Source organism: Panthera onca, chromosome E1 (assembly GCF_046562875.1).
Source record: "Panthera onca isolate mPanOnc1 chromosome E1, mPanOnc1 haplotype 2, whole genome shotgun sequence".
NCBI lineage: Eukaryota > Metazoa > Chordata > Mammalia > Carnivora > Felidae > Panthera > Panthera onca.
The window spans coordinates 53,008,155-53,024,286 of NC_138352.1; the positions used below are offsets into that span (position 1 = coordinate 53,008,155).

The following is a 16,132-nucleotide window of genomic DNA, read 5'->3' on the forward strand; positions in this document are numbered from 1 at the left end:
TTAATTTCCTTATCAGTAAAACAGGGACGATAACATAGCTGCCTCCTACCCAGGTCTGTCCCTGGGAGGATCACCGAAGTTCACAGACGTGAAGTGATGGGAACGGTATCAGGCACACAGGAAGGGTCCGTACACCACAGCTATTGTTTATATTGAGTAGGGCGAGGACGCTGTTGGAAACGAAAGGGAGCCGACCTGAGCTGAGAACAGACTCTTGTAGCAGGAGTTACAGTAAAGGCACAAGCTCTGTACTCTGAGAATTGGTGAAGGAATTAGTAAATACAAGCATATGTCCGCTGAAGGGCACACACACAGGTACTCAGCACGGCGTCCGCATGAAGTGATTGATGGATGTATGCGTTCAAAAACTGTTCTGTTTCCCCCTATGGCTTGGGTAGAAGGGTAGGCTGGCAGCATGGAACTGTGTCGTCATCCAGAGGAAGTGAGGAACCCTAAAAATCAAGCCCTTATTTCTCCCCTAAGTGCCTTGACAGGGAATTTTGTTTCCTTTTTTAAAAATGTTTATTTATTTTTGAGAGAGAGACAGAGTGTGAGAGGTGGAGGGGCAGAGAGAGAAGGAGTCACAGAATCCGAAGCAGGCTCCACGCTCTGAGCTGTCAGCGCAGAGCCCGACGCGGGGCTCGAACCCACGGACTGTGAGATCATGACCCGAGCTGAAGTCAACCCGGTTGAAGCTCAACCGACTGAGCCACCCAGGTGCCCCAATTTTGTTTCCTTTTTGACTCATCGGCCCCATGCTTCTCATCCAGGGCCAGGACCCCCTCTCAGCACCCCCACACACCCACACACACACTCATGGACATTTGGAAATGATGTAGGGACAGTTTTCATAGAATCTCTTGGGAGCATTTAGTGGGCTGGCACCGGGAACGCCGTAGGCTCTTCGGGTGGGCCAGGCGGTCCCACATGATGAAGAAGTTGTCTGCGAAAATGCCAGGAGCTCTCCCCCGGGAGCCACGGCAGCGGGGGTTCCCCAGGGTGGGGCGAGCCACCCAGTATTTTCCAAGTCCAATACCAAAAAGTAAGCCATATGCTAAGGATCCCGCGCGAGTAGACACGAAGCGACTTCTGCGCTCCCCAGGATGTTGTCAGCAGCCTTTCTTCTGGTTGGAATTCAGAAATTGCTAACAGATTAACTTGCCTAAATGTAAGAGGCAGAGACGCGTCCGCGGCCTTAGCTGCTTTGAGCACAGGAAAACGATTTAAACGGTTCTTCACGTCGGATGTGAAGGATCACTACCGTAGATTTTTTTTTGGGGGGGGGGGGGGATTTGTTGTCGTTTTTGTTTTTTTTAACCAAGCCCAGATGGTAGGTTGCATGTAAGTTTTCCTCCTATCCGCTCTTACTTGTGAAGCCCCAACTTTGGGAGACCCTCTTAACGCCTCTTAGGCTATAATAACATGCCGTACGGGAGCGATGTGGTGGTGATCTCCTCGTTGAGTACGAGGACTAGCGTGAGCACGTAATTACCGCCTAGTATGTTAATCATTTTCTTGTGTCTGTGTTCATCTCAGGAGAGAAACCCTTTATCTGTGAAATCTGTGGCAAAAGCTTCACCAGCCGCCCCAACATGAAGAGGCACCGCAGAACGCACACAGGCGAGAAGCCCTATCCGTGTGATGTGTGTGGCCAGCGGTTCCGCTTCTCCAACATGCTTAAGGCCCACAAGGAGAAGTGCTTTCGGGTGACCAGCCCCGTGAACGTGCCGCCTGCTGTCCAGATCCCACTTACGACCTCCCCGGCCACCCCAGTTCCTTGTGTGGCGAACACCCCCACAACGCCCACACCCCCGATCAGTATGAGCCCCGCGAGCACTCTCCCCCCGCGGCCCATCCCGCACCCCTTCTCACACCTCCACATCCACCCGCACCCTCACCACCCGCACCACCTTCCTATCCCTCCGGTCCCGCACCTCCCGCCGCCCCCAGCTCTCTTTAAGAGCGAGCCTTTAAATCACCGAGGCCAGGGTGAGGACAACTTTCTGCGGCACCTGGCAGAAAAGAACAGTTCAGCACAGCATCACTAACATCCGTCTCCTTAAGTGTGTTCTCCACGAGCTGTGTGCCCGTGTGTGAGTTTGCAGAAAGGGAGCTGGTGGGCATTTCTGTAGCTGCCAGACTCTCCTCAGCCTCCACCAAGAGCTGTGTCATTGTCTTGGGGAATCGACACATCCAAGGGAATGAACGAGAAGACCGCCTTGCGCTCCCGGAGGGAACTGTCATCTAAACCAGGGGAACCACCGAACTAAAGCCCAATTCGCTTGCATTTTCTGGTGGACTTTTATAAATTTCGAATACCCAGACTTGTGGAATTTTATAATTTCATATCAGCTGATGAGGTATGCTTGCTTTTCTATCCCGGGCTTCTCCTCAAAGAGGGGACAGGCCCGGCTTCCTTTGTACTAATCGGGAAGGCTGTGAGATTAATCCAGAGCATTAATTGTATCACTGTGTATCGTAACCAATTCTTTTCAGCTTTTGGCGCTGGCCTCCGAATCGAGCCGGCCGCGTTTCACAGTATATCAAGCATTATAGAGAAAGACAGAAATTTTCTTCTTTGTGTAGCTCTCCTAACGCACTCTTTATTTTACTACAGAAATTATTTTAGAGTTTTTGTATAGACTTCTTTAGTAGTCTGTTTCTAAAATGAAATGTATTTCAATAAGCGGTGTAATTTTTTCAGTGTAGCTGGGCCTATGTTGTAAAATAGAAAAAAAATTTTTATAATCATCAAAATGTGATTCTTAAAGACGCATATAACTTCTATAGTTCAAAGTTATTCCTACATCCGTACAACTCAAAGGTGCTTCAGAGACTAGATGCATCCGGGAGGGTCTCCAGACACCAGGTCACTGCAGAATGAGGTCTTGCTTTCAGAACTTGGCGTAAGTCCTTGGCAGTTTTTAAGTCTCTGCTTCACCCTCAAGCATCCGTCTGTCGGGCTCGTTGACACGCTCCTGTCCTCCGTGTTTCGTTTCGTTTGGTTGCCGCGTGAAGTGGGATGATTTCATTTGGTCACTGCGCTAAGTGGGGTGATTTGCAGGGAGCTGGACCCTTTCCAGGGACGTCCCCTCACGCTTGCGTGTTCGAGAAATCGGAGTCCAGCTGTTCACCGTCAGGAGGAGGAAGTGATGGAGAATCATTCTCCCTCACGTCTGCGTCTCACTTTCCCCAGGGCTCGTTTGTGTCCAGCCGATGGCACAACCAAATGGAAGTCTCACGAGACACTGCTCGTTTCAAGGCTGCTGTATTTTTCTATAGAATTGTTAGGAAAATACGAAATAGTACACTAAAATCACAAGCATGAATGATGTTGCTGACAGTAGCTGAGAAGTTTGGATGAGGACAGATTTGACTATGAGTTTTTAAAATGTCTGTTCAGCTATGGATCCAGCCACAACTTTGAGCTGTCCTAACACAGTTTAAATCGTAGCGAGGGAAAGAAAACTGCCTATGTTTTGCTGCCCTGTTCTCTGCAGATAATTATGCGACAGACAGCGGTGTTCCCAGGTGGTGAGGGGAACATCTCTCACCACCTTTAAGATGGGTTACTTTTTCGAGTTTGGGAAGTTTCGAAAGAGCACGTTCATTCAGGAACTTATATAGGAAAGTCTGAATAGAAGGGCTAACATACTGCTCATACTTAACTGATCAAATTTCTTCAGACTCCGTACAGCTAAAACTTTTATATATATATATGTCTATATAGATATATATATATATCTATATAGACATATATATATATCTATCTATCTCAGAGAACTGAGTTCCAAAGCTGGGTCTGCTTTCTTTCTCTCTCTCCCTCTATTTTTTAATCTTGACATTTCTTCAGTTCCTCCCCCACCCCCCCCCCACTGCCTCGGGCTCTTAGATCATTGCCTAAATAAGAACCCTGGCTTTTATTTATTTTTTAACTTTTAATATTAAATGTGCAGATATACTTCAAGCACTTTTCTGGCTGATTAGCTCTGTGGTAGGAAAATTTGGAACTCTTGATGGAGGTCAAGTCCCTCTTTTTAAAATATCACATTCTCTGGTAGCTTTTTGGTTTAAAATTTCCTCATTTTTTTCCTTCTGATTATTGCCTTTTGCCTTCTGTAATGAGCATAGGAAGATTTTGGAACGGGGCAGAAAAGTATCTCAAGACCTACTTTTCTTCCTGTTTTTGGATGTAATTTCTAAAGAATGTTATTTTAAATATTTGCGTGCATTTTTCGGGCACCCAGGTACCCAGACCATTAAGGAAAATTAATTTCTTGTTTGTGATTGTCATTTCTCTCGTGGCTGTGTCCCCTTACTTACTCCACAGTCTCCTTTACCTCCCATGACAAGTTTCTGGGTGGATCTACACCTTTATGTGGACATACCGTTATTTAATGGCCAAGCCTATGATATTAAGATGGTTTTTTAAAAGATGTAAATCGCAGCTTAATTGGTTCTAGTACCTTATTTTATTCTAAACAAATTTACGGCATTCGGTAGCAATTCTGAATTCTAGACTTGAGACCATTAAATCAACCATTTTATGAAGTGTACTATAATGAGACACTGGAAAATTCAGGTCGTCACATTTGATTTTTCATTCAAGTGAATATAGCCATAAGAAAATACCTACTTACATAGGAAAACCAGTATGAAGCAAATAATCACCACCACCCTTAACAGAAGCAAAAAAGGATTTGTTTTTGTTTTGTCTTTTGAATCAGCACTGTCACACGACACCGTTCATAGTGAAATGTATTGTGGAACAATCTGGAAACTTCTGATTGTTTTTCCCCCTAGATGGGTATACCTTCCTTGACTCGGGATTTGTAGTCTTCAGGAAAACTGCTCAGCACATAACGATTCCTTATCAGTGTCATATTACACATAAACAATGAGATGCATTAAATAATATTCACGACGTTAACGCTTCTGAATATGAGAACTGCAGGATTAAGCCTTAAACATATATGTGCGTCAGGTTTAACATGCTTCAGACTCCAACTCAGGGTTGGAAATTTGATTGGGGTCCTTCACTAAGGTAAAAGTTGCATCCTGTGTGTTCCCTCCAGCCTACAGTACAGCACCCCGTGACTTCTTCAGAACTTCATGCCCGTTTGTTATCTGTTTACGAAGAAAAGAACCACGGAGGAGTTTGAGCCCTTAGCCCTCATCCCGTCCTTAGTCTGCTAAGACAACAAAGGCCACCTTTCAGCGTCCTAGCGATACCCAATTGAGGTTGTTTCCCATTACTTAATTTCACTGTCTTCAAAGGCTTGTTTCTTTCTTTGGTAGGGTTAAGGCTTACTTGAAGAAACTTCCCAAGGACTTTCTTGAGTTGACATTGCCTTCCCCCCCCCCCCCATTCTTATCTCATAGATTTATCATTCAGATATAAACTCTTCCTTAGCCTTAATGAAAGGCTGCTTGCTGCTTTCTCAAATGGAGTCAGGGAGACTCAGACTGAGTTAGACGTTTTAATTTGAAGAAAACAAGGGGAGCAGTTTAAAGGCACGTGGCTTCATTTCCACATCTATTTGTGATTTGATTCTTATTTGTAGCGAGCAGGGAGTCTCCATCTAAGACTTTACCGTAGTTCAAAGAAATCTTCGCAAATCAGCCACGTGTCTTTTCACGGTCTATCACTTACATTCATTGTTCTAAATTAATGACGGAGGACGGCATTACCATGGTTGTCTTTTTAAAAACTACATTTGCTGAGGGGCGCCTGGGTGGCTCAGTCGGTTGAGTGACCGACTTCAGCTCAGGTCATGATCTCACGGTTTGTGAGTTCGAGCCTTGCATCGGGCTCTGTGCTGACGGCTCGGAGCCTGGAGCCTGCTTCCGGTTCTGTGTCTCCCTCTCTCTCTGCCCCTTCCCCACTCATGCTCTGTCTCTCTCTGTCTCAGAAATAGACAAACATTTTAAAAAGATTTTTTTTTAAATAAAAATTTTAAAAAAACTACATCTGCTGGAAGCACCTTTTCATTGTGGCCAGAATGCTCCCTGTACCTCGACTGCCCCTAGTGTACTGACCGAAGGCGAAACACGCTAAAGAGATGCTTGTCAACTTCGAATTTTCTACTTCTCGACATTTTTTTCAGTCCTTAACGTTTGTTACGTGGATATGTGCGTTTCGTTTAATTTTTTATCTCCCTGGAAGTTTGAAATTTTGAGAAGATTGAGCAGAAATAACAATCTGTTGCCGATGATATTTATTTACCCTACCTTGTGGATTTCAGTCAGTGAAGCAGAATGGTGGGTCGGATTTTATTGTACCAAAAAAAAAAAAAAAAAGGATTAAAAAGTTAGAGAAACTTCTGTGTGAGCTACTGCCTAGAAGAGACAACTCGTACTACATCGCCGATCCACACGATGCACATTTCCATGCTGTTCTAGACTGTGGGAAGTACTTAGTGGAAAAGGGGATACGTTCCATTTAAGAAGTGTATCAGCTGTTGTACCACGACAAAACCCAGCTCGCTTGGAATTCCTCAGACTATACGATTGAACAAGTAAATACCGGGTTTTAATTGCCCGTTGCCTAAGTCCGGATAGGAAATTCCCCCCAAAAGATCATTTTTTTTCAGGAATGAAAGGTCATTAGCCACTGGAGTTAGTGGCATTCTTATGCAATAGGAACATTACCACCCTGCTTCGGTCATCTGTAGCATTTGTACTAAATGATGATGGCCTTCCAGCCCTGGACGCTACCTCGATAAAGCAAACCAGAGATCCTCTCTCCACTTTCTATGGAAGCCATAAAAGTTGCCATCAGTATGTCCACTTTCATAACACTGTACTTTTATACTCTCCCGACCTTTTATAGACTTTGTGACCGGACCTTTTTGTCCCAGAGGATCGGTTTTGCAAGATTCAAAGGAAAAGCAAACTCCTCGGTCGTCCCAGCTTTGAAGCCTTAGCTTCAGGGAACTCGTTTAAAGAACCAGATCGCGTACCACTTACCGAATTCTTGATCTCGGTCAAAACTGTTCGGCCGAGAGGCAGCTCCAGAAAACAGACTTCTCTCTCTGACTCCTTGTGTAGAAGCTATCTTGTTGTAAGAAACTACTTAACAAAGTGGATCTCTACTACCTTGTTACTCTGTGTGTGACTCGATGGAATACGTATTGTCACAGTGTTCCTGCGGTGGTTTTTATTTCCTTGTGACAGATCAGTGAGTGCACACCTCTCCCGGATCCCCCATTGTCTCTCTGAAGCTTCTTCACGCTCTCTCACTCACTCCGTTCCCGAGTGCCTTCAAAAAAGCCAGCATCCTGGAACATTCTTTTCCTGGTCTGAATCCTACCTCTGAATATCTCCTTCTGCTGAGTGTCGGAAGCCACCCTTGCCCTAGTTGGTTTGGCCCTGCAAACTAGCTGAAACCTTGGATGTGAACTTTGAACCTCTCCCTGTTCTGTTTCCCTAGGTCGCTTTTAGATCCCACTTCACGCTTTCGCTTCTGTCTTACGTCTTGACGCATTAACATCTCTAATGATGGAAGGTTTTACCCTTACCCCTCATTCGCTTTTCCTCTCACCGGAAACTAGATGTTCCTTTAGAAGTAAAGGTCACCGAGCACCTCTTTTGAACAGCTCCTTCTCATCATGGTCTTGCCAAATGGCACCCTCCCCCCCCCCCTTTCTGATTAAGGGACCCCGAGCGCTGCTGTTGCTGCGTCCTGCTCCTGTGTTGCCCTCTCTGTCTTCCAGGAACATTCCGGAAGATCGTACCCATCATTTTAGTGTAGTCCAATTACTTTAAACTTGCTCTCTGGGTTTATCAGCGGCCCTTCATGGATGCCTGTCTCATCCGCCTGTCCCTCAGAAACGTCCAGTTCCTTTCTTTTCCACTGGCTCTCATCTAATTAACTCCTAAAGTATGACTGATGCATAACATATGAAGGATGGAATAAAAAGCGGGTTGCAGTACGTTCTCCGTGTGATCCGAGCACCTTATCGATAAACCGTTGTTAACAACGGGCCGATCTTTCCCAGTCAAAGCTGACGTGCACGGTGTCGTGCGGGTCTCTCGTTCCCTGTTCAGTTCTCCTCCCACACCGAAAACAAATAGAACTCTTTACGACGAGGAAACTCGGTTGCATTTTCTTTTCTCTTTTTGTAAGGGAACGAAATCTGCTAAGTGGAGTTATTTTGGTCTTAGTCAAAACTTTTCCTCTCTGACCTAAGTTGCCATGGCCCTTTCCTGAAAGCTAATCATACTAATAACTCAGGTTTTCAAGACTAAGAGCCACACAAAGTGGGAGTCTGTGAAGGCAGCTGTTAATAAACTCCTCACCCTTTTTTGTCTGGCGACCGTATGTCGTTGGTGAGACGGTGCAAACTTGTGGGGATTGGTTGCGTTTGAAAATGAAGAAATTCAAGACCTCTGAAGGCCTCCCAGGCCGTTTGGAATTGGAAGGCCAGCTCACAGAATGCAAAAAGTAGATTTCTGTGGAATTAAGTATCAAGGGTTTTCTCGTTTCAAGGGCTTTTCGCTTAACGTTTTCCTCGATGGTCCCCACGATTGACCTAGAAGTTGGCCTCTTGTATTGTAACTGGCTCCCTAAAGTAACCACTTCGACATGCGTGGCTTCCCTTGGGAGTCACAGGCCACACATACCACAGGTTGGGGAGAGCCGCGGCGGGTTCCCACGCGGAGCAGCCACATCCCTGAGACGGACCGCCGGCTCGGTCATGTCTTCAGTGTTAGGAGACGTTTGGCGCAAGTTATCGAAGGGCCCTTGTCCCTGAGAAGCGTCCCCTCCACCTTCTGGTCGCAGGTTTTCCTTTCACGCTATTTGAGCTTCTCTGGTGAAATCAGGGATGTTACAAGTTACTTGAAAGCACCCTGGGGTACAAGTGGAAAGTGGGGACGTGGCAAGAAGGGGTAGGGGCGGTGAATTTCGCTTCACGTCGGAAGGAAATGGAGTACTTGCATTTGTTGGTTTTGACCAGCCAGGGAGCCTCTCTCTGACGGGGATGTGCCAAAGAATCAGGTGGTTTCTGAATATCCAGCTCCGCTGAACGAACGCAGCTTCCTCCCTGCCTGTCTTTTTCCAGGTGAAAAGGGACCGTGTGCTCAGAAAGGCAGAGACAGAGACGTCACATCACAGCCTGCGTAGGACTCGAGGCTGTGTGTAATTGCATTTGAAAGTCGGTGGGAAATAGCTGATCCTTTCAGAATCTCTTAACAGTCTTAGAAATAGCCTTTCTGTCCTTGGTTAGCCAACTCACTAGGTCTTTCCAAAAGTGGGAAAGAAAGAGACTGTGTAGCATAATTTTGGTGTTTCCTTCTAATGTTGTATCCCAAAGGATAGGTCTGCAGCCTCTGAAAATCCGACGGATTCTTCTCAATCTCCCATAAGTTCAAATATGCATTGTATTCATGCCTCGGCAAGGGCTGTGTGATTCTACCCCATGAGAGCAGTACCGGCTCTGTCCACAAGGGAGCAACAAAGTACTTCGGCGTCTTTATTCACCTTCGGAAGAAAGAGCGTGCTTTTAAGTCTCTTGCAGAATGTCCTCTCTTGGCTCAGTGCTTATTTATAGATCTTTGTTTTTAAGACATTTTCCCTTATTACAAAGTCCAGTAGTTACGCCTTCAGGATGCAAACCAAGATTGAAGAGTGGGGTCAGGCAGCTTAATTAGCCGCTTCAAACAATGGTGCCCGGAGATTGAAAGCTAGGACCATCCCATGGGGGCCCGGTTGTGCAGAGCAGGAAGGCAGCCCTCCTCACTTCTTCCTTACAAATGCCACCACCAGCACAGGGCCATCACATCTCTGAGAGGCACAAGAGCAGCGGGGTGGGGGTAGGGGGAGACTCCGGAGTACGAACGAGGAAATGCTTCTCTGCTGGGCTCCAGTGGATGTCTGTTACACCAGCGAGCAAGTCCTCGGCCTTGGACCCTGCATCCTGACCCCTGGGAGGTCCCTCTCCAGGTTAGGATTCAGTCCGTGTTCCCTCTGTCAGTGACTTGTCCCAGGGCTGCTGACCCCCTTCCGCTCTCTGACCAGGAGTTTCGTACTCATGGCGGCATCTGCCCCACCGTGGGCGCGTCAGTGACAGCCCAGGGCAAAGCCCCGCACGGCACTGTTTACCCCGTAGAGCTGGGGGCACCTGCGCCTAGAGCCGCCTTCCCTTCTGACCAGATCTCTGCCTGGATCCTGCCCCGAACCCCGGCCCAGGCTGACCCACTCCTACACTTGACAAAAGGCGAAACTGGAGCTGTGATTGATTGGTGTAGGTAACAGGTGGCCAGAAGTAACTTGTTGGGTTTTATTTTTGTTACCCCCCACCCCCGCCCCGCCCCGCCAGTACTGAAATCACTTGCACTTTTCCTCGTTTCTTAAAAGAAAATCCAGTTTGCTTGCCAGGAGTTGTTTAGCATTAGGTTTACAAAGTTGAATGTTGAACATTTGTCCAAAGGAGTTTGACAAAACAGAAGCTGCTTGGTCCCTGTTCCGCCCGCCAGCTCCCGAGGCTCAAGGCCACGCGGCTGGGGTACTTGTGTCAAGTTCAGAAGGGGGCAGTGGCCCTCTCCTACCTCTGCGAAGACGCAATTGAAGGTCAAGTTGGACTCACGTAGGGCAGGTACCTCTCTTGCTGCAAAGAAGTTTAGAGAAGTCTTTCAGTCGGGGTGGTGACAGGTCGGTGGGACAGGATCCCTTCAGATGGGAAAGAGCCTGCAGAGAGGAGGGCTCTTGGCCCCGGGGTGCTGCAGCGAGGCGGAACCCAACTCCCCGGGCCCTGAACCTCCAAGCTAGCCCAGCTTCCCTGAGTCGTCTCCTTTCCGGCATCCTGTCACATCCCTCAATGTACTGATCTCCCACACCCCCTCCCCCCGCCTTGTGTGAACTCTACCAATATTATTTTTTTAGCAATTGAAATGCACTTTTTAATTTCCACTCAATCATGATTTTAAGTATAAAAAATTTATAGACTGTTAAAACTACTTTTTGCGTGTGTATTTTTAACCACTCGATGTAGCATTGTCTATTTTATTCTTTGCGAGACTCTGGTATAAGGTGTGCCACTTCATGATATTTCCGACATGCTGGGCCTTTGGATGTGTACGGTAACAAACTTAATGCTAATGTTCAAAGTAAAAAAAAAAAAAAAAAAAAAAAAAAAGTAGCCACATCCGTTGTGTGTCTTTCATTCCTTCCTCCTCCTCAGTCAGCAACATCCTGAGGTCTCCTTGTCCAGTGAATTCTTTTTTTTTTTTTTTTTTTCTGTGAAATGAACAGCCCTGACCTGCTGTCATCAGTGGTCAGTCCCGCCCAGCTCACAAACTCTACAACTGCCGCCCCCCCCCCCCCCATGAGGGATGATGCGTTTTCAAGGCCCATGGCCAGAGTTAAAGTGATTCATTCTCATCCTCGTCTGCCAGCCCCTCCCCCACCGCCCCGACTCCTTGCTGATCGGTTTCAGTAACACTTACTCTGTCCAGCTGAACAATAATCTGATCGTATCCTCGAACGCAGTTATTTGAGGAAAGAATCGTGGCCAAGATCTGAACCAGTCTGGGGAAAACCAAGCCCGGATGGAAACAGCTTACGAAGTACCTTCAGGGAAAAGCAAGGATTTAAAATATGGCGCTCGGGATGAGGGCCCTCTTCAGGCCCCTCCCCTTCATTCATTCATTCATTCATTCACCCATTTGTTTATCCCGCAGATGTTTATTGAGTGCCTAGTCTGTGCTGGGCGCTAATCTAGCCACTGGGAATTCAAGCAGTGAGCAGGACCGGGTCCCTGCTCTCATGGACCCTGTCCCAAGTGGAGGACACTCAAGAGACCAGTAATTATCGAAGACCATGTCAGGCGGTGAGATGCTGGGTGAGGCTGGTCCTCAGAACTGTTTTCCACTGTCAGCTGGAAGATCACCTGTTTTCTGTCACATTCCTTTCCAGCTCAGGGTCCACCCGGTTTGGTTCCTTTCAAGGACTGCAGCGAGGGAGCTAAGGAGGTAGAAAAGAAATCCCCTTGTTCTGGGGCGCCTGGGTGGCTCAGTCGGTTAAGCGTCCGACTTCAGCTCAGGTCATGATCTCACAGTTCGTGAGTTCAAGCCCCGCGTCTGGCTCTGTGCTGACGGCTCGGAGGCTGGAGCCTGCTTCGGATTCTGTGTCTCCCTCTCTCTCTGCTCCTCCCCTGCTCACACGCGCTCTCTCTCTCTCAAAAATAAGACTAAAAAAAAAATTTTTTTTTTAAATCTCCTTGTTCAAGTCCCCTCTATTTAATACCTCTCAGAATGGAACAAAACTGTCCAAATCATAGAATTACCATACTTGCTTTCTAGCATGTAACTCTGACGAGAGACTGAGGTTAACACACATTTTTTTCATGGATATAGAGTAGCTACTCCCCTGCCTCAATATATACTAACTCAGCAGCTTTCACCCTTTGGGACCCTTAATAAAAAATGTATGTTCTCATTACCTAGCTAATCCAACAGAAGGAAATTAAAAATTCAAGAAAAATATCTTTGTATGTGCTGTACTTTGATGTTTTCTATTTTTTAAATGCCAGTCATAAACAGCTTAATTAACTTTAAGACCCATGAATGAGTCCTACCTGTAGTCCAAAGGATCTTGTTCTAAAGCAGCGTATATGTATATTCTTTTATTCCAACAGCCTGAATTCACTTTCATGTAGAATCAGGTTGTGGTCACTGGAAGTTCCAGCATTTTAAGTCTAACGTGTTTCTATTTCTGACTAGGTCCCAACTCTGATGCTCCCTACACAGATTACTCGTTCCAGTGCCCTGCGGTGGAGATAGTTCACATCACAGGCACATTGCGGTCCTTTCTCATGGGACCTGTAACCCACTGCAAGGACCAGGGCAACTAGAACCCTCAAACAGATGACCCTCAAACAACGTGGGGTTTATGGGTGCTGACCCCCCTGTGCAGTCGAAAATCCAGGTGTAACTCTGGACTCCCCCCAAACTTAGCTACTAACAGCCTTGTGTTTTACTGGAAGCCTTACCAATAACAGAAACAGCCGATTAACACGTATTTTGTATGTTCTGTGTATTTTTTACTGTATTCTTACAATGAAGTAAGCTAGAGGAAAAAATTGATTAGGAAAATCATAAGGAAGAGGAAAATACATGGACAGTCCTGTGCTGTTTCAAAAACACCCACATTATGAGTGGACACCCGCAGTTCAAACCCACGTTCGAGGGTCAACTGTACCTCCCCGCAATTTAAACATAAACTCCCTTTCAAGACCTCCGTTGTCACTGTGAATAATAACGACCCCGGATGCGTCTCACGCCCGTGCGTCCCCCGACCTTCCTCCCAGTAAGCTCCCAGTAAGTGGCGTGGCCATTCCCACCACTCTCCAGTCTGGGCTTGTCACTGCTTCGACCGGTAGAATGGCAAAAAAGGTGTGCGAGTCCCGGAGCCTATGCTTCGAGAAGTCTTGCGGCGTCTGCCTTTATTTTCTTGGAACCCGACCACCCCCATGAGGAAGCTTGGGTTGTACCACCCAGTGGTGGCTGTGTGGAGACAGAGGTCCCAGCCCGCCCTGCCAAGGCTCCAGACCCGCGGGCGGGGACATCGCAGACCCTTCAACTCAGCTGCCCTTCTAGTGAAAGTGAAATGCACGCTTAGGAGTAGGGTAACTGCCCAGCCAACCCAAAGCATCGCTAGAAGTGAATTACTGTTACAATCAGCCACTAAGATTTGGGGTGGTTGGTTACAGAGCAGTCGATAACTTGGAACAGCCCTCAGATTTAGGTCAAGCAGTTACTAAGAGCTTGTTGCTTTGCCTAGTCCCTTATGCAAGAAGCTTAACCTTTTTTGGCCATGGCTGAATAATGGTTTTAGCTCATTTGTTTTTCGATTCCTGCTGTCTCTATTTCCAGTCCATACTTAGCAGCTACGAACCGGGAAGGAAGGAGGGTTTCCTCATGTCCACAACTGATTTCACCAACATTTCAGAATTCCCCTCCGGCCGGTCTTCTGGCCTGCTGCTGGTCTGTGTTCCCAGCTTCATTCTTGAACTCCCCGAGTGAGGGAACGCTCGGCTTTAGAGCCCTGACTGGTACATCTCAGCCTCGGTCCCTGCAACAACTTGGATCCTTCTGGAGATGTTACTGAGGGAGACCTTGTAGTAAAAGGGCCACACAGGCTTGTTCACAGGAGACCCTGGGCTCAATCTTTTCTCGCCCACGCAGTGATCCGTGTGGCCGTGAGCAAGTTATTTAACCACTCTGAGCCCGGTTCCACGTCTGCGAATGAGGACATTCGTAACATCTCCCTTAAGGTGATGGTGAGATTCAATAAAGCGGTGCAGGTAGAAGGCTCAGCTCAGTGCTTGGCAGCTCCGAGGTGGCCCCAGTGACCCCCACCTCCAGGTATTCACGCCCAGTGTAGTCCTCTCCCCTTTGGTGGGGCTGGATTTGGTGACTTACTTCTACAGAGTAGAAGATGAGCACGGGGATATGAGGTCACTTCCAAGATTAGTTACAAAAAGACTGGGCGTGGCCTCTCTCCAACCACCAGCTGCTACGTCGTGAAAACACAGGCAGCCTATGGAGGACGTGGCCAGGAACGGGAAGCTTACTAGCAACCATGTGAATGAACTTGGAAGTGGTCTTCTGGGGCCTGCCAACAGCCACACGAGTGAGCTTAGAAGTGGGCTTGCCAGCCACAGCAATCTCCAGGTGACCGTAGCCCAAGCCAGCAGCCTGATGACCTCATGACAGCCCCTGAGCCAGAGATGCTCATCTAAGCCGAGCTCAGTTTCGTGACCCACAGAGACTACGGGCTGACAAATTGCTGCTTTACGTTACGAAGTTTGGGAGTCGTTTATTATGCAGCAATAGACAATACAAAGCACACATGTTAGCTATGAGGAGATACGGAAGGTAAGAACTGAAGTGGATGCTGTGGTCTGCCACCCAGATGCTCCCCCCTTTCAGGGTTGAGGCTCGAGAGTGTTTGTGCCAACAGTTCTCATCTGAAGGCCTCCCCAGGAACTGTTCTCAACTGAAGAGAGCCACCTCCCCAAAAGTCATTCGTCCTCCCCTTCCCCAAGCGCAGCCCACATCCAGGGACTGGTTGGTTCGGAGGTATGTTAAAGATCCGACCCGGGGCGCCTGGGTGGCTCAGTCGGTTAAGCATCTGACTCTTGATTTCATGGGTCATGACCTCACGATCTCGTGATCTCAGGTCATGGTCTCCTTGAGTTCGTGAGTTCAAGCCCCATGTCAGGCTCTGCACTGACAGTGCGGAGCCTGCTTGGGATTCTCCCTCTCTCTGCCCCTCCCCTGCTCGCCCTCTCTCTGTCTCTCTCGAAATAGTTAAACAACAAAAAATAAAATAAAACAGTGCCGCAATAAATATCTGTTCCTCATTTGTGCTTTTATAGGGGATGGTTTCAAGATCGGGGTGCCAGAGTCCAAGGGTAGGTCTCTAGAGTATAGCTACCACCAGTCCCCATGCAAGGCTCTCGGAATACCGTTCACGATGTTTCCTGGGCTGCACCCTGAAGCCTGGACTTGAAGACACTGCTGGTCAGGACTCAGAAGGAAGTGAGGGACACACGATTGGCACTGGAGGCAGGGCAGAAAAAAGTTCGGTATATGTCTCTGCAATGTTTTTGCTGAGACTTGAGAAAGATCCAGAGTCACAGGAGATCAAGGGTTGTACCAGCTGGCTAGGGTTTCCATCACAAAGTGTTGCAAACTGGATGGCTTATACGGTAAAAATGTACCATCTTGGCTACTAAACCGAGATCAAAGTGTCAGTGAGATTGAAGCCAAGCATCTGTTCCGAGCCTCTCTTCTGGCTTCGGGTGGGTTGCCGGCAGTCTTTGGCATTCCTTGGCTTGTAGAAGCATCACCCACCTCTGTGTCCACACGGTGCTCCCCTGTGTGGGTTTGGGTCCAGCTTTCCCGCTTTTGTGAGGACACCTGGCATGTTGGATTAGCAGTCCACCCTACGCCAGGTTGACCTCATCTTAACTAATCACTTCTGCAGCAACCCCGTTTCCAAATAAAGTCACATTCTGGGGGGCCGGGAGGCAGGATTTCAACATGTGAATTTCAGGGGTGGGAGGACACAATTCAGTCTATATCAGGGGTATTCTTCATAGCCGCAGTCAAACCAGGGGGGCTC

General features: G+C 47.6%; 1 protein-coding gene across 2 annotated transcripts in view; it reads left to right on the forward strand.

Annotated features, from left to right (window-relative positions):
* The window catches only part of ZNF652 (zinc finger protein 652), a 61,390-nt gene extending 51,718 nt beyond the window's left edge, over positions 1–9,672 (forward strand). For both annotated transcript variants that reach the window (XM_078437277.2, XM_078437278.2), the window contains exon 6: positions 1,537–9,672. In XM_078437277.2, the coding sequence (XP_078293403.1) occupies positions 1,537–2,048 (512 nt within the window). In that variant the 3' untranslated portion in view covers positions 2,049–9,672. The remainder of the gene's footprint in view (positions 1–1,536) is intronic.
* Positions 9,673–16,132: the final 6,460 nt, after the last annotated feature.